The sequence below is a fragment of the Panthera onca genome, chromosome C1 (assembly GCF_046562875.1).
Source record: "Panthera onca isolate mPanOnc1 chromosome C1, mPanOnc1 haplotype 2, whole genome shotgun sequence".
In the NCBI taxonomy this organism is placed as follows: Eukaryota; Metazoa; Chordata; class Mammalia; order Carnivora; family Felidae; genus Panthera; species Panthera onca.
This window is the reverse complement of record NC_138346.1, coordinates 63,799,009-63,824,839: the sequence shown is the minus strand read 5'-3', so window position 1 is coordinate 63,824,839 and position 25,831 is coordinate 63,799,009. Positions and strand designations below refer to the sequence as shown.

Genomic DNA, 25,831 nt, shown 5'->3' with positions numbered 1-25,831 from the left:
TGCCTTTAAAAAAAAAAAACAGCAACATCTGTCACTCCCTTTCTCAGAAGCTGGGTACCACTTCTCACCACAAGTAAAAACAGCTAATTCAGAGAATGAATATCCCCACGATTTTTCTGTCTCTTTCAACATTATTATTCAGGAGATCAGTTACTGTTATCCACTAAATTGTTCTTGAACCTAAAATATATTGCTAAAGAGAGATTGAGCCCTCAGAAAGACCAAGGCCAAGGAAATAAGATACAAATTAACATTTAATTTAGTCATCTTTTAGCAAAAAAAAATCTGTCAGTATACACAATGAGATATTTTTAACAGACCTTCTTACTCAAATTTATAAATCTTTCTCTACAGGAGGTTAATAGTTATTTTTTGTGTGTAGATTATATTTCTACATTTCTCTTTCTAGTCACCAAAATGTAGAATTTGTGAGAATTAATAGCCAAATAAGAAATGTTTGTATTAAAAATGTTTATTTGATCCTAATAATAAACTATAAGTAAACTACTAAGAACAAGGAGAATTTTGCTCCTCAGAAAAGCTAAGAAAATATTTACTTTCTTACTGACATGACTATGAAATACATCACTTCCTCTTTACAACTGTTAGCCTAGTTATCAAAAGAGATGCCTGTCATTTTCTGTGTTTAAGAAGGTAGACAGTATCCTCAGGTTGTGATTCTAATGATCCTTATAATTTATTTTTCTTCGAATCAGAAAAGCATGGTTAAGTGGTGCCGTGGTGCCTCAGTTGGTTAAGTGTCCAACTTCGGCTCACGTCATGATCTCACTGTTGGTGGGTTCAAGCCCCGGGTCAGGCTCTGTGCTGACAGCTTAGATTCTGGATCCTGCTTTGGATTCTGTGTCTCCCTCTCTCTCTTCCCCTCCCCCGCTCACACTCTGTGTCCCTCTCTCTTCAAAAATAAATAAACATTTAAAAAAAAAAAAAGAAAAGCATGGTTAGACACAATGCCCAATATCTATAAAAACTACCTAATAATTTTGGCAATTGTTGTAACTTTGACTTTATAGAGCAATTTGAGGCTATTACTTTATTATTTTCCTAATTCACAACACTTGATAAAACCAACATTTCTTGAAATTTTTATGAATAAACTTTCTCAAAAGGAAAAATAAAAAACCCTAAGCATAAAATTAGTGAACTATTTTTTTGAGTATAATTGGTATACAATGTTATGTTAATTTCAGGTATACAACATAGTGATTCAACAGCTATATACGTTATTCTTTGAATATTGAAAAATAAATCTCTGTTTGAATTGCTTGGAATTGTTACATAAATGTTTTCTTCTAAGCCACTTTAACCAGTTTTCAATAAGCAATATGCTGTCTTGAAAGAGCAAGTCTTATAACTGTGCCTTTGCTCAGAGTATAGCCTTGAATTACATATCCTAGAAATGATAAAGTCGATGGTAGAGAAATCTACTCTCACTCATTGTTTACTAACAGCCTCCTAACTCAGCAAAAAAAATCTTAAATAATATTTTCACAAATAGAGACAGCTACTCTTGGGCAGAATTCTTAGTACATAGAATTTTAACATTAAATGAACTATTTTACTGATACACTTAAAACAGGATGAAAGACTAAAACTTACAGTCTTGTTAACGGCATATTCCAAAAATATGTTTGAAAGTCAGTACCCCTGTATTCATCCAAAGAAAAATAAATAGCTGGGGTTTAAGGAAATTCTCTTCAAATGCTAAAAAATACATTTCTTATTTCATCTAGTTAAGGAATGATTTGAATTCAGATGGGTCACTCTGGAAGCAGAAATATTTGTAATTCAATTGCAGCTCAGTAGGTAAAAGAATGGGCCTAAAGCCATGAACTTGACCTCCATGTAAAAACAGTGCTTCATATCATGGTTAGATCTAGGGGACAAGACCAAACACAAATTTTTAAAATCCCCTTTCTAAACTGAAAACATTTTAATTATAAAGCCTCTCTCTCGTGACACTAGCCACAATAAGATAAGAAGCCAATGTGGAACAAAAAAATCCCCATGAATTAGAAACAGAAATGTCAATATATAGCAACCAAGGATTCATTTTCACGTTCATATTACATGAAACCTGGGGCTACACTCAAGGATCTCCTGGTTGTACCTGAGATATTACCTGAGGGATCATAGGGGCAGAGGCTCCTAAGAATATTTTAAAACCTTACAATCTGCCTCATGGCTAGCTTACCTTAAACTAGCCTGGTAGCTCTCTCTGCTAAAGGTCTGTCTGCCACCAAATGAGCTGTCTTCAGCTTCGTCTTCTCCTGTGCAACACATGAATGATTCTTTAGTGTATACAATAAGGAGAGCCATATCAAAATAAAACTACTTATTATATGCTAGCACTACATCTGATGCTAAAACATTCTATTAACTCTATTGTGACAAATAAAACTTAGCACTTATCCGTCACATTTGAACCAAAAAATTTCAAAATACTCAGCAGGGGGTGCCTGGCTGGCTTCATCAGAAGAGCACGTAACTCTTGATCTCTGAGTCGCAAGTTTGAGTCCCCCACACTGGGTGTAGAGATTACTTAAATAAATAAATAAATAAATAAATAAATAAGCAAACAAACTTAAAACAAAATACTCAGCAGGACTGAATCTTTTGAACTGTGTGATACCCAGTGTGTCATCCCCAACGAATAGATATTTTGATAGCATGAATCGTAAAAACTTAAAGGAAGCCCGCTGTAGGTGGCTTGTGTGGTAGACACACCAAGTTAAAAAGTATCTATTTTCAAAATAAATCACACGTGTTAAATGTACACAGTAGTTTTACTCAGTGGAGTTCACAAATTGAGATGTGGTATGGTAGAGAAAGTTTGGAGTGGTTGGTTAACGTAGGCTGGCGTAAGCACCAAGTCTGAAAATTCAGACTGAAAACAGAGAGGATGCACGAGGGCCCAAAGTATCTATCCATGCTAATGAAAATAAGCACCACAATGTTTCGTCATTAATTAATTTACCCAATCAGTAAGAATAAATGTCCTACTATGTGCAGGACACTCTAGGAAGGCTCTCCTATCTGCAGAGTATCGGATAGTATTGAAATCGTTCTTCCACACAAGACCTGGATTTTAGCTCTCTCACTTGATCAAGTAACTGAATCTCCTGAACTTCTGTTCTTTCTCTTATCATCTGTAGCATGCCTCCAAGGGCTTTTGGGAGAACAAATAACACAGTGTATTTTAAATGTAGAGAAATCCATAAAACAGAGTTAACAAACGTAATGCTTTATACAATGTACAACTATATTGGAAAAGACACTCGCTTTGTATGCCCTCTCCGTTAGCAGCTTGATCGCCTTGACTTTGCAAAGTCACTAGAGTGAAGTAAACGCCTTTCCTTTCCATCAATTCTTCATGGGTGCCTCTTTCCACAGCTGTACCATGTTCAAAACCAATAATGACATCTGCAGCTCTGATTGTGGATAGGCGATGAGCAACTGAAACGATTGTATGTCCGTGCCGAATCTGTAAGAATGTACAGTGTACTGTTAACCAAACAGTAAGACAGAGCTGACATTGACATTGGATGGTCTCCAAATCCACAAGTGAGTCAGAGTCTTGGTCCTTATTGGCTATGCAGACATTAGAAAAGGCCAGCACACTCTATCAAGGCCATGAACACCCACATGTTGGTCCAGCTGTTGCTATTAATGAACAGCTAAAAACAAAATGGAAATTTTTGAAATCACATATTCTAAGTTAGATTCAACAAGATTTAAAATTTTTCATTTGTAGCTTCTGGAAGCAAATCATACTGACTTCTATTCAACTGCGAGGAACATTGTAGTCAGTATTTTCTAAACTGTTAGACTGGACCCACTGACCCATGTAGTCCCCTCTCTCTCCCTCCCTCTCTCCTTTCCTCCCTTCCCTTCCCCCCACCCCCATCCTCTCTCAGCAAGCTGCCTTTCCTACAGCACATTTCCACATGGTCTCATACAATGAACTCAGACTTTCAACCAACCTTACTCAGTGCCTCTTGTACCATGGCTTCACTCTCATTGTCCAGCGCCGAGGTGGCCATGTCCAAGAGCAGGATCTTAGGGTTTCGGACAAGGGCTCTGGCAATGGCCACTCTTTGTTTCTGGCCACCGCTCATCTGGCCTCCTCCTTCTCCAACAAGAGTGTCAAATTGCTGGGAAGAAGGTGACACCAGGAAGGAAGAGGAACAATTTGATGGTTCCTGGCAGTGATCATTACAAGTTCCTTTCTAGCTTCCTTCTCAAGGATGAATTTTCACAGGCCCAACTTTCATTGAAAGAAATACCCTTTTGTGAAACAGGTTACTGTCTGATCGATACTTGTATGTAAGATGAAGAAATTGATTTATTCTTTCATTCCCGGGTTCCTGGGTTATATAAATGTTTCTCTCTAGTTCAACTTCAAATAAAATGTTTCCACCAAAGTAAAAGTTGATCAGGGTCCTGAAAACCCATTTTAAAGGGTTAGAGCACATATCAAGTTCTTCCTCCTTTTCTCTAGTTTGGCAACACAGAAAAACACAACACTAAAGCTGTCTTTATGTTGTAAAGGAAAGATCAAACTAGCTTTACAATCACTACCATCTATAGCAAACAGTTACTGAGTATCTTTCATGTCTAGAATTATATGACAATCTCACAATGGTGTCAGACTCTTGTCTTGTTCATTATTAGCCAACATGAGTTGAGCACTTACCATGTATAAAGCATGGAGCTGAGCTCTTTACACATTTCACCTCATTTGTCCCTACAGATGGCCCATGAGATAGATATCGCTGTGGTCAATCGATGGGTAGGGAAATGCTGGGGTGTAAGGGGCTAAAGTAACTTGCCCAAGTTTATAGAGCTTACAAATAGAGAATATGGGACTTGCATGGAGGCAGTCTGATTCCAAAGTTTTATACTCTTTGCCATTAGACTATATCATACTCACAGCTGCAATCCTATTCACACAGGTAATCTAAAAGGCTGATTAGGAAATTATCTAGAACACAGACCCTGGAGCCAGACCACGTGGGTGTGAACCTTGACTCTTCTGCCTTGAGCAAGTTATTTGACCTCTTAGTTCTCTCTTTACAGGTAGAAATAGTAAAGTAGCTACCAACAGGATGGTTTTAAGGGTCAAATGAGAGGTAAAGTGCTTAGAACAGTACCTGGTATGTAGTAAGCACTATATATATATATATATATATATGTGTGTGTGTGTGTTAACTAGTAATAACTCTTCTTTGATTTAGCAGACTATTGGCCACAAAATGTATATAAGTATAATAATATGGAGTTGGGTTTTGTTGTCATTGTTTAAAATGAAGATAAATGGGGAATTTTTGAATATGTGAGATACAGTACTGAGGACACGGCATTAGCTCTCTAAACACAAGAAAATTACAGAACAATGACATTAGTAGGCATCAAAGGAGCATTGTGTAAGTCATTGCCACATGAAAAACTTACCTACTGCTTAAACAAATGCTTAACAGATAGGGTAAGAAGATTGTGTCAATGTCAAAGGGAGATTTTAAAAGAAAGTTCTTGTTTGGTAGATTTTTAATATATCAACAATAATATGTTTTCAGACAAAGGGGAAAATTCATGGTACATTTCCAGGAATGAAATCTAACATGGCATTAAGAATTTAATGATTTGGGGGTGCCTGGGTGGCTCAGTCGGTTGGGCGGCCGACTTCGGCTCAGGTCATGATCTCGCGGTCCGTGAGTTCGAGCCCTGCGTCGGGCTCTGTGCTGACAGCTCAGATCCTGGAGCCTGTTTCAGATTCTGTGTCTCCCTCTCTCTGACCCTCCCCCGTTCATGCTCTGTCTCTCTCTGTCTCAAAAATAAATAAACGTTAAAAAAAAATTAAAAAAAAAAGAATTTAATGATTTGGGATTCAAATGAAAAGAAATGTATGGTATTGTGTAACTTTTTCTTTTCTCTTTCACAACTTCTGGGTTCCCCCATGGAATGAGAGACTAGGGGTACCTGTGGCAGGTCCATGATGAAGTTGTAGGCATTGGCTGCCTTGGCAGCTAGGACTATATCTTCCATCGTTGCATCTTCTCTGCCGTAGCGAATATTCTCTGCAATGGTGGTGGAGAACAGAACGGGCTCTTGCTCCACTATCCCAATCTGAGCTCTAAGCCACTGAATGTTAAGAGAGCGGATGTCATGGCCATCCAAAGTCACCTAGAAAACATGAGCACAATGTCACATCTCTTAGAATCCTTCGGGGTTCTGAACCAAAATGCTATGTTGTACTTGATGTACGGGGAGAAAAAGTAGAGACCTGCAAGATTATAACAAAAATAATTCCTCCTACAATGAGGTTGTTTATATAAGAGTGACAATTTATAGTTGAAATCAAGTATAGCTGTAGGACAGTTCATTGTAGAAACACAAATGATGTAAAGGTCATTTAATTGACCACAATTGGCCCAGGAATGGAAAAAATGTTAATTCTTCAATGGAATCAATCAGCTATTCACCATATGTTGTATATTTTTATTATCTTTTGACTTATGACCTATAAAAATGGACTTCAAAAGCTACAAAGAAAATAAGAAATGTTCCCTATCTTGTGTATATGCATTACAGTAACTTTCTGGCCGGATTCATGAAATCTTGCCATTTGTAACAAAGTAGATGTAACTGGAGGGTATTACATTAAATGAAACAAGTCAGAGAAAGACAGATTTCATATGTTTTCACTCCTATGTGGACGTGAGAAACTTAACAGAAGACCATGGAGGAAGGGAAGGAGAAAAAAATAGTTTCAAACAGAGACGGAAGCAACCCATAAAAGACTCTTAAATACAGAGAACAAACTGAGGTTGATGGGTCGGTAGGGTGTGTGTGTGGGGGGGGGTGGGGGGTGATGAGCATTGAGTAGGGCACTTGTTGTGACGAGCACTGGGTGTTGTGTGTAAGTGATGAATCATGGGAATCTACTCCCAAAGTTAAGAGCACATTGTACATACTGTATGTTAGTCAACTTGACAATAAATTATATTTAAAAAAAAATAGCACTTTGCCATTTAAAAGTAATTGAAACTATAAGTGGGATAAACAATTACAAATTACAATTAGCAAAGAAGCAAAGACCTTACATCAAGAAACCATGATTTTTATAAATTCAGAGTGTAGTTATGCTGGTATGTAGCAAAGAATATCCAGAGGACGGAATGTCTGCACCAAAGAGAATTTTCATTACGTCTGTCATGTCAGTGTGGCAGTGCATCCATTATAGAGAATGCCTTGTATTGAAGCCACTTAACATACAGTCAAATGACTCTGCTGCAAGGTATCAAGGAAATGTTGACAAGAATGATTTTGAGAGTGTAGAAAGAACAGAGCCTCTGGCATCTAATAGACCTGGGTTCAAACTGGGGGCAAGTCTCAATCTCTCTGACTCTGCTTCCTTATTTATAAAATGAGCATACATACCTTGGAGGTCATTTTGAAAATAAATAATTATTTTTATAGACAAATAAACATGAGGAAAAAGAAACCAAGTAGTTTGTGAGATTATATATATATTTTTAAACTCAGCTTCTCGAAGCAGTAATCAATCTGTTCATTCTAGCCATGCAACCTTTCCTATACCTAGTGTTTGGAAAACTTTAAAAGACAATATGATTTTGTTGCAATCCAAAGAAATAAATGGAAATGTTAGTTCACTGAAGAGGCAGAAATACCATTTTGAATGTATCTGCGTATTTAGTTACATCCCTTAGTGCACAAGCGGGTTGTTCATTGAGTACAGCCACTGTGCAGGGAATTAGTCCAGTCAGTATGGTCAAAAATCATTAAGTCAACTCTGCATGTGTCAAGATGGTCTCCATGTGTGCTAGGTCTTTATGTTTGACCAGCGTATCTCCATTTGCACTTCCCATCCCCACGTATTGAGGAGGCTTCTGGAAGACACACACCATGCCTTCACTGGGGTCATAGAAACGCTGAATGAGCTGTATTGCTGTGCTTTTCCCAGCTCCGCTGGATCCTACCACAGCTGTCATTTCCCCTGATTTAATGACCATGTTGAAGTTATTCAAAATCTGTAGAGAAAAGAGAAGAACAACATTCAGATTGTCAGCAATTAGACTCATAAGTTAGGATGCTTTGTGAGAATACTGTGTATGTGTTTACTCATGCCCTGAAAGCAGTATCTGTCAATACCGACCAATAACCAGAAAATTAATAAACAGTGCCTAGGATGAAGTTTTAGCATTTAGCACATTACTCATTAATAAACTCATAGTGGCGGCGAAGAAATAAAATGATGTGTGGTAACACTGTTGCAGTAAACAAACCAGGACAACTTTTAGAAGTATGTTCCAAAGTCCAATTTAAAAGACTCCTGATACTAGGACGCCTCAAGGAGACCGTCTCAATTAGTTACGGAAAAAAAGCCATTAAGTTAGAAATATAATACTAATTTACTGAGCATGGATTAACAATAAACTAATTTGCAAATGTTAAGCTGTTATGCACTTTTATTGTGTGTGAACGTATGATCTGAGTAACTTTCCCTAAGAGATGTTTGTGGCATGTTTGTTAAGTTTAAAGCACCGTTAAAGGTAGAGACTGAATGCTGGTAGGTCCAGAAAGGGAAGAACAAGAAGCTAATTCATAAGCATCTGTTGGGTATTTTCACCAGTTCAGTGGTGATTTTTGTACTTATTATGGAAAGGCAGTTTGGGGTCCTCTGTGTGACAAAATCTCACATGCCTTTCATCCCACTAGAGAGTCAGGCTTGCAAATCACTTTCACTTACTGGACTGTATTGGACTGTCATTCCCACCAGGGTGGCAGGCATCAAGTGTGCTTTTTCTCATTATAGCCCAGTACAGCGTGGCACCCAGCAGGGCTAAATACATACTTGTGGTATAAAGACTATTTGCAGGTCTAAGTAAGATTTTGTTAAAACAAACTATTAGTGTTGGGAATAGAGGATAAAAGAGAAATGAAATTATTGTGTTTTAATTCTACTGGTATTTATGAAACAGCTCTTATTAGCTGGTTCTGAACAGATACTACAAAGCAAGTTTTTAGACATCCATTAAAAAATCTTTACTGAGTGAGTACTACCTTGTGGTTGATCTTTCACACATATGTTGACATATATTGACATTTTGACATTGTTGTGACATTTAATGTTTCCATACATATGTGATATGTAACAGTAATCTAAATACACTTCAGCGATGTAATCACATACATATGTACGTATGTGTATATATATACATACGTGTGTGTGTGTGTGTGTGTGTGTGTGTGTGTGTGTGTGTGTACGTGTTTGCCTACATTTTAGGTACATAGTGTCAGAATTAAGTAGCATGGGATTTACTTCCCATAACAGAAATATTAAGAAAGTGTGGCTAGAGGTATTCTGTAAAAATTAGAAATAAGTCTTATTTCAAAGCCAACTCATTCATGGAGAGTAGATCCTCATTTACCTGTAGAATAAGTTGCCTTTAAAGATACTTGCTCAGTAGGTGTAGGAAAACTGTAAATTTCTTCATCATGTGCCCTGGGCAATCACCCAGCACAAGATACATGAGCCTAAGGTCACAAGCTTACCTTTCCTCCAAAGACTGATCTAGTGACCCTTGTGAACTTAGAGATAGGAAGGAAGAAACCACAAGGCAGCAGCTTTTCTTTGCCACTCCTTCCCTTACCCACTCCATGTTCCACCCTCTGCATCTGTACTTTTTGGCTGTTCTGATAGACTTGCAGTTTATTTAGCTTATGCTTTTCATGACAGGAATCATACTTCAACAGAGAATCATCCTTAACCTGACCTAACCTGAATGTGCTGCCAGAGCGTGTCCTCACCAGAGGGATTTGCACATTATCGTTACTACAAAGGAATGTGGTTTGTTGTCTGAGAAATGACATGATGCCAAGCGACACTTCTAGAGAAACATGCTTCTGTTCCTTCTTCCTGGACACTGTCATGCTTCAGAAAAACATGTAATTTGTGGCTCTGGATATGAATCATCAAAGAAGGAAAATGTCATTGTTCCTGGGGAAAAGATGAACACTTACCTTCACCTCTGGTCTGGAAGGATAATGGAAGGTCACATTATGGAATTCAATTTCACCCTTAATTCGATCCAACTTGTAACCATCCTCTGACATGCAGTCAATGATGGGTTTCTGGAGTGGAGTATAAAAGGAATATGCAACAACACACATTATATGCATTTATGATCCGTCTTGGTTTGAATTTACGCATAAAACAGAACAACAACCAGGTAAAACTTGTAACAAAATTTGTTTCCACATTAAGCATTTATTAATAACAGTAATAATATGAACATTTACTAAGATATTAATATGAGATATTATATTACTATACATTAATAGTATTAATATATTATATTACATATATTAATACATGACCAAATATATACAAAGAATTAATATGTAATTAATTATAATCTATATAAAATATGTCAATAATATACAATTGATATATAACTTCACATTAATTAAATTTAATTAATTAAATTATTATTACTATTTGTTGACATATTACTATGACATATTATATTATTATATAATAACATAATATAATATATAGTATTAATCTATAGCTAATATATTATTATATTAGTATATAGTATATTAATATTATATATTATTATATTTTGAGATACCATGGAAGACAATTTACAAGGTATTTTAATATGTGCTTTTCTCACTTATGTAATTGTCACTATAACCTAATTAGACATATGATATGCTCAATTGTTTGCCTGAGGAGGTAAAGGACTCTCAGAGAGGTTAAGTATCTTTCCTAAGGCCACACAAAGTCATCCAAGCCAGGGTCCAATAGTTCTCTACATTTGTGTATCTGTGGTAGATGATGATTAAAACTACCTGAATGTCCTCAGGAACCTGGGTGGCTCAGTTGGTTAAGCCTCCAACTTCATCTCAGGTCACTATCTCACATAGACAGCACAGAACCTGCTTCAGAGCCTCTGTCTCCCTCTCTCTCTGCACCTCCTCAGCTTTCTCTGTCTCTCTCAAAAATAACTAAACATTTAAAAAAAACCTAACTGAATGTCCTCAAGTGGTATCCTCAAATACTACCAACTTTCAGTTGCTATGCTGAATTTCACCTCATTGTTGTTAGTAATGAGCCTAATCTAGAATTTAACCCTTCCAGTTAATCAGACAGGAGTGAGGGCCATGTCTTGCTACCAGAACACTCCACGTCAGCTTCTTCCTGCTTCTACACTTGTGAGAGAAACTCATCATCATATCTCATTTTGGGGCAATAGTGTAATCTATTTTCTTCTTTGTGGGTCTCTAGTAAAGATAATAAAGTAACTTTTAAATAATTTTTTGTAATAGTTTCAAAGTCCTTTTAGACTCATTATCTTATTTGAGCATATAACAACCCTAAGAATGAGGTAGAATTTGGATAGCTCAACATGTCTATGTAGTTTCCAAAAATCTATACTCCAATATATGAAACCCCCAAATACGAAACAGATAAAGTGATCAACAGTTTCCTCAGGTAGGTTATATGCTTCATAAATACTTAAGATTTAGGGGACCAAAGAAGAACCTCTAGATTTCCAGGGCTTCCAGAGGGGAAGAACATGTTGCCCTCTTCTCCCTTCTATTCTTGGATTTTGACTTTCTAGCTGGACCTCCAAGGTGCTTTAGTAGATTAACCAGGAAAATCCTAGCCAGACTACCAGACAGTCTAAGGTCTGTCACCTTTAGAAGATAATCCAAACTTACAAACTTGGCCTTAAAGTCTTGCATGATCTGGCCCCTTCCTCTCTCTCCAGCCTCTGTCCCTTGCTCACTCAACTCACACACACTGACCTTGTTTTAGGTCCTTGTATTCACCAAGCCCTTTTTCCATCCAGAGGGCTCTCTTCCAGGAATAGCCTCCCTGCTCTCATTTCCCAAGCACCGTTTCCCCCTGAACCTCCCTTCACATGGCTGACTGTCCTTGAGTTCTCAGGGCAAATATTATCTCCTCAGAGATGAGGTTACCATCACTTAAAGTCTCCTCTCCACTCCAACCGCTACCATGCTGACCTATTTTATTTCCTTTATTGCACTAATATTATCTTATCTTTGAATGTGCTTACTTCTTTTTTTAATTTTTATTTTTTACTGAAGTTAGGTTGGTTTTAGGTGTACATATAGTGATTCGACGATTATATACATTACCAAATGCTCACCAAGATAGTGTAGTTACTTTCTGTCATCACACAAAGTTATTCCAACATTATTGGCTGTACTTTTCATCCCTGTGACTTGCTTATTTTATAACTAGAAGTTTATCCCTTTCACCTATTTTGCCCATCCTGCTAGCCCCTTCCTCTCACAGCCACCAGTTTGTTCTCTGTATTTATGAGTCATTTCTGTTTTTTGTTTGTTTGTTTGTTTGTTCATTTGCTTTGTTTTTTTTTTGCATTCTACATATAAGTGACATTGTATAGTATTTGTCTTTTTCTGTTCACTAAATGTAATACCCTCTATTTTTTTCTAATGTTTTTATTTCTTTTTGAGAGACAGAGAGACAGAGCATGAGAGGGGGAGGGGCAGAGAGAGAGGGAGACACAGAATCCAAAGCAGGCTCCAGGCTCTGAGCTGTCAGCACAGAGCCTGATGCAGGGCCCGAGCTCATTAACTGTGAGTTCATGACCTGAGCCTAAGTCAGACGCTCCACCAACTGAGCCACCCAGGTGCCCCAACATAGTACCTTCTAGATCTGTAAATGTGCTTCCTTCTTTACTACCTGTTTCCTAGTATGATAGGAGTGCAAGGACCTTATTTGTTCTATTTCACTCTTGCAGTCCCAACTCAGTGTGGAGCCTGGCTCATGATAGCACTTATTAAGTATTGCTGAATTAGGGGCATTGTGATAGTCCTCATATTTTTTTTAATTTATTTTTTTAATATTTGTTTATTTTTGAGGCAGAGACAGAGCGTGAGCAGGGGAGGGGCAGAGATAGAGAGGGAGACACAGAATCTGAAACAGGCTTCAGGCTTTGAGCTGTCAGCACAGAGCCCAATGCGGGGCCCAAACTCACGAGCTGTGAGATTATGACCTGAGCCGAAGTCAGACGCTTAACTGACTGAGCCACCCAGACGCCCCATCCTCCTATTTTTTTTAACATTGAGGGTAAATTCCTCAGAAATTCATTTCTCTCCCCACCCCAACCTGCTCATGGCCTTTACTTTGGCTCTTACATACCCGGTCTATTGTCTGAAAAATGCTGGTGGCTGCTGCACGCCCAGTTGCAAAGGCTTCCAAACAAGAAGATGCATTGCCAAGATTTAAAGCTCCTACTATGATACCGAGGAAAATCTGAAATAAAAAGAGATAAACATAGTTTTTGTATGTTTTTGTCAATTTGTAAATAGCGCTATCATTCAGGCTATTTGTGTGAACTCAGAGATTGCTCAGAAATGTTCTTCCTTGGGAGTTTGAAAGATAACTATTTCTTTGGAGACACCTGGAATAATTTCTGTTCTACAAAGTATCTCCAATTTTTCTATTGTTATGATTTAAAAGATTACATTATTTATAACTGAACATCTATGTGTAGAACACTATTCTTCAAAGAAGAATATATTTTGCAATGAGGAAGAGATCTAAGCAAGGCAGCGTATAGACACAAAGTGAGTTAGAATAGTGACATGACAATTCAGTTTGTCACATGAACAGCCTGATATGGTCTCTGGATAAGAGACCCCTGATAAGGGTCACTGAAGCAATAAAGACAGTATGATTAGCTTGATTGTCATAGAGATTGGTACGTACATTATAGATTTGCTACTAATGCTATATTATTGCTACTAGTAGACTATTTATTTAGGATAACTATTAGTACTAGTAGGAGGAGGAGGAGGAGGAGGAGTTTTCCTAATGTATATTTCTAAGTGATTTACCTGCTTTACTTCATTTAATTTTTACAACAGAAGAGAAAACCAAGGTGTATGGAGGTTGCCTAACTTACTCCACATGAAAACACGTATTAAGTGGGAGAGCAGTATTTGAACCCAAGCTCTTGCCTGACAACCTGTCTAGCAAACAGGCCCACCTGCTGCTGGTGGCATGTGGTTGGTATGGCCAGGTTCTTTGCGATGCTGAGGAAGCTGTCCTTAAACTCACCAACCCAGTCATTTCATTAAGTTAGGGGAAGGCGAATTTATCATGACCAGATGTTCCTACCAAATAACACTGTGTTTTTATCAGTGCTGTTTATAAAGGAAGAGGCAATGAGGTAATTTGTCATGTGCCTCTAGGAGGAGCACAAGACTCCTTTTGACCAAATGGGACCAGTCATGTAACTTTCATGGAGGATATTTCATTGGCCACCATCCGTTGGGGACAGGAGTTATTTCCTGAACTGAAAACTGGCTGCTGCCTGAATGTTTGAATGTAGTCTTCTTCAGGCAGTCAAATGATCCTAGTCTGTGACGGTTTCCCTGTCTTCCTTTGGTCTTGTGTCTGGACCAGGAGACTCCTCAGAGCCTCCCAGCCGCCTCCCTTCCTCTCAAGTAACCTCCATTCCGCATATGATGATGTGCACCAGTCCCCCCTTGCCTTCTTCCTGAATTCCCCACTCCATGAATGAGACAGACATTCTCTCCTCATCTTTCTTGTTCCTCTTCCTTAATTACAGAAGGCAGCTCCTCCCAGGGGCAGATTACTTCATATTTCAAGCCGCAATTTCTTTATCGGTAACACAGGGATATTAACAGTATATACCTCATGGGACTGTTATGAACATGAAATGAAATAATTAGTTTAAGGTGATAAATCCAGTGTTAGCCACATAAATCATAGTGATGATGTTAAAAGAAGCAAAATTGCACACTTAAGAAATGATAAAGTGAATAGAGGGAGAAGTACTTCTGTAAATTGGGTTAAGACCACCTTTATCAGAGGCCTTCCCACCTAAACAAAAGATGCTTTCCAAATGTCCTAGATCAGGGCTCACCAAACAGTTTCTATAAAGGACACCTAGTAGATATTTTAGCCTTTTCAGGCTATATGAGCTCCGAAGCAATTACACAACTCTGCTATGTAGTACAAAAGCAGCCATAGACAATAGAGAACAAATAATTATGGCTGTGTTCCAATAAAACTTTATTTACAAAAACAGGCATCAGGCTGGATTAGACTGGCGGGCCATAGTTTGCTGACCCCTGTCTAGATCCTAGATTGAATCACTAGGGGCCTAACCTGAGGTTTGCAGTCAAACCTTGCTCAGCCTGGTTTTGCAGATGTCTCTCTCAGAGTTCATAGGGAAAGAGTGAGTGAGACAGAACAGAGACATGTACTGATATTATCACAACAGCCAGCACCCATTCCAACAGATGATCATTTCCCACCCCAAACACTGCACTCTAACCAGGGGATGGCAGTGTCAGAAGAGGCAAAAGAGACCACTGGGGAATAATCTGTGGGTGTGCTGTGCTGGGGAAAAGGGGATCTGTGGCTCCTTGGAAGATAGATCCAGAAGAAGAAAACACTGGCTAATGAGTCAGGCCCTAGAGACATAGTCACCTGAGTTTATATCCCACTCCATGCCCCTCAGCACATATTTGTCAACCTCATGGCTCCATTTCATCTTTAATGACATCAATACAGAATGAAGCTTTGATATTACATATTGTATTTATATGAAATATGTCATTTAGTGCTTGACACCTTATACACTCTGAATACCATTACCCTCTACTGCTGCTGTTATTTTTTACTATTGAGTCCTGAAACCTGGGAAGCGTGAAAAAGCAGCCTTCTGCACTCTGCAATTCGTTTTCATCTCCTCTCTCAATAGATCACAGAGTTTGTTTTTTGTCTGGGTACAAGTGGTACTAATCACAGTCATTTATGTGAGCCACTTACCATGTATGCCCAATTACCATGCAGCCAATAATGACTCTGTGCATGAAAAACATATTAGATTAACCGGATTGTTAATTAATTTAGTGGAGTACTAACACTCACCTCAGCTCACGTATACTGAGGCTTCAGAGTTTGCTACTCAGAAGTATGGTGAAAAATGTGCCTGCGCACATGAGTGAAAGAAAGAGAAAGATGGAGGGAGGGAGGAAGGGAGAGAGAGAGAGAAAGAACAATCAGTGATTATGCTGTTCATGGATTTCTCCATTTTCCCAAAAGGAAATTTCTAAAGGTATAAGCAGAGGCTTGCAAGAAGACATTCGAGTATGAGGTAAGGTTAATCATTGACGATTAAAATGTTGGAAACACATAGCATTCCACATCTGCATATAGTAAGTACTCAGTTAAATTATTTACAGAAAGTATAGAGTGAACACTTGAAGCTGAGGAGTGTCAAATGAGTTAAACAAGGAGGCCATTAGGCTGAGGCAGATTTAATACCTTAGCAACCTGCATAAGCAAACCAAAACTTCAGCTCAAATGCCTTAAGGTCCAGAAATCAAAAACCTGAGGACAACCAATCACAAATAGTCAATTAAGCTTCCCCGGGCAAGGCAACTGCTTAAGGTATCACCAATCAAATAATTTTTTTTTTTTTTTTTTTTTTTGCTTTGCTTCTGTCTTTTCACTATAAAAGTCCCCTGCTCCTATGGGTGGAGAACGGTTTCTCATCACTTCTGGTTTGGTGCTGCTTGATTAGAATTATTTCTGCTTAAATAATCTCCTAAAATTTTGAATATACCTCAGTCTATTTTTTAGCAGAACCATAAAATTGGATTCCTGCTACAGAAGTAACCAAGGGGATTTTAAATTCAGTGTTTCCAATTGGAATTGTGTAGTATTTAATTTTCAATTTACCAATTCATTTTTCCCTCTGAAATGTTATTTGGGCACACCTCTGTCCTCTCTGTGCAGGCATGGTATGAAAAGAAAGAGGTCTTTTCTCAATGCATGTTTTTCTGCAGAATGAGCAGATATAAGCAGCTGGGACTCATAAATGTTGAAAGTTCTTAAGAGTCATTAGATCAATAAAGACCAGGGACTTTATAGTCGGGTTTCATACCCGCAATACTTTCACTGGTTATCCTTTTTTTTTTTTTCCAATATATGAAATTTATTGTCAAATTGGTTTCCATACAACACCCAGTGCTCATCCCAAAAGGTGCCCTCCTCAATACCCATGACCCACCCTCCCCTCCCTCCCACCCCCCGTCAACCCTCAGTTTGTTCTCAGTTTTTAAGAGTCTCTTATGCTTTGGCTCTCTCCCACTCTAACCTCCTTTTTTTTTTTTTCCTTCCCCTCCCCCATGGGTTTCTGTTAAGTTTCTCAGGATCCACATAAGAGTAAAACCATATGGTATCTGTCTTTCTCTGTATGGCTTATTTCACTTAGCATCACACTCTCCAGTTCCATCCACGTTGCTACAAAGGGCCATATTTCATTCTTTCTCATTGCCACGTAGTACTCCATTGTGTATATAAACCATAATTTCCTTATCCATTCATCAATTGATGGACATTTAAGCTCTTTCCACAATTTGGCTATTGTTGAGAGTGCTGCTATAAACATTGGGGTACAAGTGCCCCTATGCATCAGTACTCCTGTATCCCTTGGGGCTATTCCTAGCAGTGCTGTTGCTGGGTCATAGGGTAGATCCATTTTTAATTTTTTGAGGAACCTCCACACTGTTTTCCAGAGGGTTTCACTGGTTTTTCAAATATGCAAAGCTGGGGGCACTTAGATGGCTCAGTTTGTTGAGCATCAGACTTCGGCTCAGGTCATGATCTCACAGTTCGTGGGTTCGAGCCCTGCATCAGGCTCACTGCTGTCAATGCAGAGCCCACTTTGGATCCTCTGTCTCCCTCTCCCTCTGCCCCTCCCTCACTCATGCTTTCTTTCAAAAATAGATGAATAGACATTAAAAAAAAGTTTCCAAATGTGTAAAGCTGTATTAAAGTTGTTAAGAAAGGGGCTAAATTAGGGGCGCCTGGGTGGCTCAGTGGGTTAAGCGTCCAACTTCAGCTCAGGTCATGATCTCGCGGTCCGTGAGTTCAAGCCCCGTGTCGGGCTCTGTGCTGACAGCTCAGAGCCTGGAGCCTGTTTCAGATTCTGTGTCTCCCTCTCTCTGACCCTCCCCCATTCATGCTCTGTCTCTCCCTGTCTCAAAAATAAATAAAACATTAAAAAAATTTAGAAAAAAAGAGAGAAAGTGGCTAAATTATAATGATAGCAATATTTTCCATCTATACTGCTCTTTTAAGGTTTACAAAACACTAACATGTATAATCATATTTAATTTTTTAAACAAAATTCAAGTGATGCCAGTTGTTCATCTTGCAAAGAACTGAATTTTGAAAAGTTATTCTTAGTGTATTATCATGCTCTTATGAAATAAAGTCAGTAGCTTAGATTGATTATGCTTTGGCCTCTGATAATCATTTCAATTTGTAAATAAAATTCTGTTCTACTTTCCCTAGAAATGTATTTCTACTAAAGCAGTAGACCTCAAATTACAGGCTATCAGCTAGCAAATGTCTATGTAAGATTTTGGCATTTTTCATTATTTTTTTAAAATGTTTATTTATTTTTGAGAGACAGACAGACAGAGCGTGAGCAGGGGAGGGGCAGAGAGAGGGAGACAGAATCCGAAGCAGGCTCTAGGCTCTGAGCTGTCAGCACAGAGCCCTACGTGGGGCTCAAATCCACGAACCACAAGATCATGACCTGAGCCAAAGTCGGAGGCTTAACTCACTGAGTCACCCAGGCACCCCTACATTTTTTATTATTTAATTGGCGTCTGTCTTACCTATAATCTAGGGCCAAAATATTTTATTTAAGAATCTTAGGTGAAACTTCTTCCTATGTCCATGCTTTTAAAATTAATATACTTAATTAAACAATTAATAGGCCAAATGAAACGTGCATTTCATGTTTTATCTCCCTGACCTCATGGGGCTTAGTGTGTGAGGGCAGGAAGGGGTGGTAACAAATTGTAAATAAACCCAAATGTTCGCTTTCATTCAAGCCCTCTGAAGGAAAAGTTCGGCAAGCCATACAAGAAAATAAAAGATTGATGAGTGTGGAAATGCCTTCTGTCTGAGAATCAGAACAATGGCAAGAGTCCAGCGGTAATGAGAGGTGCTGTAAGCTAAGGAAGAAAGCCCTTGGGTTAATGAGCTTTATCTCACCCTATCCTGGTATTCACCATGCAGGTCGCTTGTCTTTTGTAGCACCTGTTTTCTTCTGCCATTAGGCACTGATGTGATTGTTTAAGTATTGCTTTTCTTCCCCACGAAATGATAAGTTACATCAGGAAAAGATCACATTTCTTTTATCCACTATTGAATCCTCTGCACTTTGTATGGGTCTGGCATATCATACATGCTCAATAAGACTTTTTTTTTTATACTCAATAATTCTTGAAAGAACAACTGAAAAAAATACTGAAAATTAAAGTAGCCATGGCATTCGTGAGAGCACGGCTATAGCACAAGCGAACAATAAAAATGGTGGCATTGCCTGTTCAGTTGAGGGTATTACTGGCTTGGTATTTTAGTAACTCATTATGTTTCACAAATACGTCCATTAGCACATATCTTGTACTATTATGAAACTTAACTACATGAGCTGTTAACTTTCAGCTGAGAGATCAACGACTTCCCATTTTCATGGCATATTATCTTTTGGACTCAGAAAAGTCATTGTTTTACAGCTATAAAATCCTTAGTTAATTGGAAATCATTAAATTTCTGGTCTCATCAAGTCAAAGGCTCAGCATTCCTTTACTATAAAATGTGTAGGTTTTGCTTGTTTCTGCAGATGGACTCCACCAAATCATTGATGCTTTCCCCCCCTCAGATACTAAAGGAATAAACAAAACACCTTAACTATGGGCTTTTCCGAGATGCCAGCAGGAGATGCTATGTCTAGGCTGCTCAGATCTAAGTACCTGGATGAGCGTTCCTGCCGTATATTCTTCATCATCGAGGACAAGTTTGGAGCCATACCAGAAGGCCAGTGCATAGCAGAAGAAGATGAGACACCACATGAATCCAGTAAAGAATCCCATCACTATCCCTTTTCTAATTCCCCAACGCTGGGCAAACACAAGATTTTTCTCATATCTGTGAAGAGAAAGCATTTGAGTCTATGCCAGCAGCAGCAACTCAAGTCAAAATATTCAAAATAGGCACAGTGCAGTGCTTATACTCAATGATCATAATAAAATCACCCCAGACACATAGCGCCTTCATGGGAAGAAAATGACGATCACGTCCACGTAGTTATTTTGTTTCTTTCAACCCGGCAGTGAAACATGTTGAAGGAATGATGCCTAACAAAGCCTCATGGTTGGTTGATCACCTCTGGGATGAGAACAGTGTGAGGACAGTGAGAACTTTACCCCAAGAGAAAAGAATTTTCAACACAAATGTTTGGACATAAGGGATCTAGTACTATTTGTGCTTGAACTGTTTTATTAAGTCATGTGGCATGCTTTCTATCAGCAAATGATGTAATTGTTTCCCCTAGGTTTGAGACCTGTGTTTGCACCAACTCATCTCCATACACCTATCTGACCTGTGACCAAGAATGCTATGTTGTAACATGACCCATGGGGTTCACAGCCACAGGACGGGGATAACTATGTAGATATCCAATTCAAGCACTAAGCCCCAGTGATTCTATACTCTGGCCATTAATAACTGGCATGGTCTTAAAGTTCAGACACTCTGTAACTGCCTTCTTTTATCCCGAAAAATAAATTCATGGAGAAAATTTCCCATTTCATGGGACAAAAATGAAGGTCTATTCTATGTTACCATTTTCAAAACATTTACATTGCTACTTTTATCAACAATGATTAATATCTTTCATGGTGGAGGAAGTATGCTACTGAAATTTGTTATGAGAAACAAGGTAACTTCACTCTATAAACCAAAAGACACAAAACAAAAACAAAAAATAAGAAAAGAAAAGAAAAGAAAAGAGGCTAAGTAGAGATTGTAGATTCTCTTTTCTCTTTGGTAGCAACTGAGAATGACATCATCATACTAGATCTACTCATTAAAAAGAGTTTAAACTGGAGGCTATTTTATAAAATCAGTACCTGGCATATGGAATGCACTTAAGTACTAAATAAATGGAAGAATAAACAACATTCTTGACAACTGTGCTGGTTTACTCATTTAGGTTTTTATTTTTATTAAGAACTAATCTTCCAGATGGGCACCTGGGTGGCTCAGTCGGTTGAGCATCCGACTTCAGCTCAGGTCATGATCTCAATGTTCTCAAGTTTGAGCCCCGCATCAGGCTCTCTGCTGTCAGCGCAGAGCCTGCTTTGGCTCCTCTGTCTCCCTCTCTCTCCACCCCTCTCACACTCATTTTCTCTCTTCCTCCCTCTCTCTCTCTTTTTTTACAATAATGCTTACACCTAAAAAGAATTTAATGTTTATTTATTTTTGAGAGAGAGAGACAGAGCACTAGCGGGGAAGGGGTTGAGAGAGAGGGAGACACAGAATTTGAAGCAGGCTCCAGGCTCTGAGCTGTTAGCACAGAGCCTGATGTGGGGCTTGAACTCAGGATCCAACCATGAGATCATGACCTGAGTCGAAGTCTGATGCTCAGCTGACTGAGCAACCCAAGTGTCCCCTGCAACTGCATTTCAGATCACTCCGTGATCTAAACAGTGTTACCAAGGTTTAGCGTGTGTATGTATCCACCACCACAGTTGAAATAAATATCTAACCTAAAATAGCTTTCTAAACATCTCGCACTATAACATTTTCAAAAACACACAGCTAAAGGCTTGGGGGTCCTTGTAATGCTAATGCCCCATCTAATTGCTCCCAGCTGCCTCTCAAACAAAAGCTCCCTCAGGGTAAATAAACCTAGGTAAAAATCTGCCACTTTGTGCAAAATGGGGAAGATTTCAGGGTGGTATGCCAATCAACAGAATTCTGGAAAGTGGCAGACATTTCAACGAACCAACCTTTCAACCTCTTTTTTCTCACCACCAAAAGCAGCCACTGTTCGAATAGATGAGATGACTTCATCAGCCACTGACCCTGCTTTGGCATAGGCCTTCAATTCATAGTCAGTAAACTTGGACAAACTCTAAAATCCAAAAGAAGAAAACAAAACGTGAAGACCAGGTAATTAGGTAAGTCAACCTGTCACTCAGTAAACATGTGGTGGGTGTTACCAATACAAAACTAGATTCTCGCTGTTACAGTGTTCACCAAGGAAAGAATTGCATCCAAGTTTGATCTCTGTTAAACCCCATCCATGAGTGTTTGGTTGCCAGCTTATGAAAATGATTCCATTAGAAGTCAGCCTCAAAAACCTCTCAGAATAAGTCCCAAAGAGGGCATTCAGTGAGACCACAGTGTTTCACTCATTACGCTGATGAAGGTTTTAAGTGAAACTGTGTCCCATTTCATTACTATTGGCCACAGACCATTGCACAGTTTGTGGACAAACACCAGAGACAGAGACTGGTGGTCCGTGCAGGTGCCATGTTAGTCAGTAGAATGGGGGAGAGGTCCTGAGTATGCAAAGGCGTGATGCCACAGAGGTAATTCCACAGGAGAAAGCTCCAGATTAATATTACACCATTTGACTCAACTATAGGGGCTCAACTAGCTTTGCTCTTTACAGAAGGAACTAAAAAGACATTGCCTTTAATGTTTAACAAATTACTTTTTCTAAAATTGGACTTGGATTGAGTTCTAATTAGAATTAATCACCAAAGAAATCCCTGTCACAGATGAAGATACCAAAATGAATAAAAGCAAATATTGTAAAAGATCGACTAACTCAGAAATCTAAAAAATTTATACTACCCAGACCAAAGGAGTTTATCTTCCAAGTTTTTCCAAACTCTTAGCAGCAAAAACCTTCACGAACAAAATCTTAAATGGAGGTTTCGGGTACAAAATAAGTAAGTGTATAATTTTGTTATAATATATTTATGTTACAAGTGCACACTTCGTAAGTTGTGAATTGAAAAGGCAACAATAGGGAAAGTAGGTCTATTTTCATCAACATTAAAATCTGAATTTTACGGACATTACCAATGATGCTGCGGTTTTTACCACAACCTTCTTTTAACTTATTTCTAAATTATTTATTGAGGAAATCAAGTAGTTGTGAATGTTCATAGTTTTATTGTAATGGCTCATGAAATAATCTCAGGATACTTCAGTAAAATTGATACAAGAGTTTAAAAAATGTGTATGGGAAAATATTTAACGATCACTCATGTTTCTCCTGGTTAAATATAAAAGACACAGGCATAAAAACCCACAGTAATGTGTAATATTGATATATTGCCCCCTCCTGCTTTTTCTTTTTTTTCTTTCTTTTTTTTTTTTTTTTTTTTTTTGGTGTGTGTGTGGGGTGGGGGGGAGTCCTGCTCTTGAATTAGGCCTAGTGAAATTGCTTGCATCATTTTACACAAACATGCACAGACTTGAATTCAAGAAGAAACCAGTGCAGAGTTACAGCATTGCAAATCAGTGACACACTGACAAGAAGTTGGAATACGGGCACTGAGATAGCAAGAGAAACCATGCTCTAAACGTGTTAAAATCAAGAGAACCAGGCTACATCTCTAACATGTTAAATGTGACATATGATCCATCTGCATATGAACGTTAATTAATTACAGGTTTGAAGAAAGAGATTCAATGTATCGGGGGTGGAGGGAACTGAATTAAATGTTTGCAGAATCCTGGAAGATCCTCTGAGGAAGGGAGGCTTGGTAGGAAGGACTGTGGTGAAGCTTGTGTGATATGGTGGATTGGAAAAAAATAAAAGCTTATAACTCTGTAGCAATTAATTCTGTGCCAGATGCCATGCTAAATGCATAACATGGAATATGCCTTGAATCATCACAATTACTTTGGGAAGGATTAGCCTTATCTTAAAGGTGAGGAAGCTAACACTTTGACAGGCTAAAAATATCTTTCTTGAGCCAGGTGGTAGAACCAGATGATGGACAGTTGAGGGGAGTGAGCTCTTTGCTATTGTCACTCTGTACTACCTGGGAAATGTTTGAGTAATATAGTCGGTGGACTGTAGAGAATATTTTGCTAGAAAATATTATCATGGAGATTGGTTTCCTGTTGCTCAATGATGTGTGTGCGGCTTTTCACCTGAATTCTATTCTCATTTACAGTAAATTATTAGTGTGCCTGATCCCATGAGCTGCTATCGAATGTGTCTGCTCTAAAAGCAGAACATAATTTCTTAATCCTTGGGAGTGTTTTTTAATAGGGATGACTCAAAATTCCTACTCCTATGTTTTTTCTTAGCCTACATACCTGGGGAATGGAAACTGATGGGGACATTGCTCAGAATGGGTCAGGTAACCTCTGTCTGAAACTGATCACACAGCATGGAGAACACAGTTGTGAAGGTAGAAATCTGCATTAGGAGTTTGTTACTGAGCTGGGTATGTTTGTTGGGCCTTTTTGAGAAAAACGTCAGAGCTTTAGAGACCATAGGAAGCAATAGGCATATCAGAGAGTGGGTGGGGGTTTTGGAGTCAGACTCCCTTGTATTTGATCACTTGCTAGCTGTGTAGTCCCAGACAAGTCCCTTTACCTCTCTGAGCCTGCATTTCTTATGTCTAAAATGTCATTAAGACTTTATAAGATTGTTGTAGAGATTAGAGACAATATATATGAAGTTCCTAATAGTGCCTGGCAAAATAGTAAATGCTCAGAAAATGTAGTTGTTATTTTAATACAATAATATTTATGTTATTAAAACATCATCAATCCCTGATCTGTGGAATGTTATTTGATAGTGAGGAATAATCAAACAAAGTAAACTGAAACAGTGATAATATTGACTAAACATACACAGGAAAAAGGAAACAAGTTTCACATTTCTGGCTGTTTCTCAGCACAAAAGTCTTGGAGAGAAGTGAGAAGACATTCTTACCAGACCAATGATGCCTGCTCCAATCCCAATAAGAGGGCTGACAGAGATAATAACCAAGGTCAGCTTCCAACCCTGGTAAAATCCCAACAGGAACCCACTGATGCTTGTGGTCATGCGCTGAATGAAAATGGCCACTTGGTCAGCAATGGCATCATTGACTTTATTAATATCACTAGAAACAAGAGGGGATTTGATCACTAAAACTGAACTTGGTCAATTCAAATGTCTTGCTGAGAAATCCCAGTCTTTCCTTTCTAAGCACTCTTGTATCTGTACCCCGTTGCCCATGGGAAACAACAGCCTTGCACGTTTTGAAACACTTGATACAGCTTGTGAGTTCGTCAAGTCTCTTTCTCCCTCACAGCCAAGCAAGTTTGTTCTCAACCCAGCTTTCCCAACTGGTGGCCATTCAGTGTTGACAAAGACTTTTAGAAACCACCTTATCTGTCTCTTTCTTTCCTAGGGCTCATATCCTTGGTCTGTCCTAACAAGCTCTTCCTTCCTTCTTCATACCTGGTAAATCCTTTCAGCCTCAAGGAAAAACCCACACACCGCCTAGTTCATAAAAACTTATATAATCTCCGAGGAAGAAGTAATATCTTCCTCCCTGTGTTTGCATAGCAATGTAATTAATCTGTGTATGTGTGTGTACATGTATGTAATTATTGCATTCTGCTTATAGGCAATATAGAATAGTGGTTAAGAGCACAGACTCAGGCCAGCTCTGAATTTGAACACAAGCTTCTCCTGGGCTAACTTGCCTTACTTAACCTTCCTACGCCTCAGGTTCTGTCCTTATGTCCATCTATAGATGAAGATTAGTTAATATAAGTAAAGTATGTAGAATAGTGTCCGTGTGTTGTAAGCTATCAGTATGTGCCAGCACTGATTATTTACTTGTTTGCACCTTTTATCTC

General features: G+C 38.6%; 1 protein-coding gene across 4 annotated transcripts in view; it reads right to left on the bottom strand.

Annotated features, from left to right (window-relative positions):
- Nucleotides 1-25,831, bottom strand: part of ABCB11 (ATP binding cassette subfamily B member 11) — a 90,578-nt gene that overhangs the window by 34,515 nt on the left and 30,232 nt on the right. For all 4 annotated transcript variants that reach the window (XM_060621505.3, XM_060621507.3, XM_060621508.3 and 1 more), the window contains 10 exons: nt 24,915-25,086; nt 21,955-22,079; nt 19,915-20,089; nt 13,244-13,357; nt 10,063-10,173; nt 7,944-8,069; nt 5,998-6,201; nt 4,002-4,172; nt 3,295-3,502; nt 2,213-2,282 (listed from right to left, as the gene is read on the bottom strand). In XM_060621505.3, the coding sequence (XP_060477488.2) occupies nt 2,213-2,282; nt 3,295-3,502; nt 4,002-4,172; nt 5,998-6,201; nt 7,944-8,069; nt 10,063-10,173; nt 13,244-13,357; nt 19,915-20,089; nt 21,955-22,079; nt 24,915-25,086 (1,476 nt within the window). The remainder of the gene's footprint in view (nt 1-2,212; nt 2,283-3,294; nt 3,503-4,001; nt 4,173-5,997; nt 6,202-7,943; nt 8,070-10,062; nt 10,174-13,243; nt 13,358-19,914; nt 20,090-21,954; nt 22,080-24,914; nt 25,087-25,831) is intronic.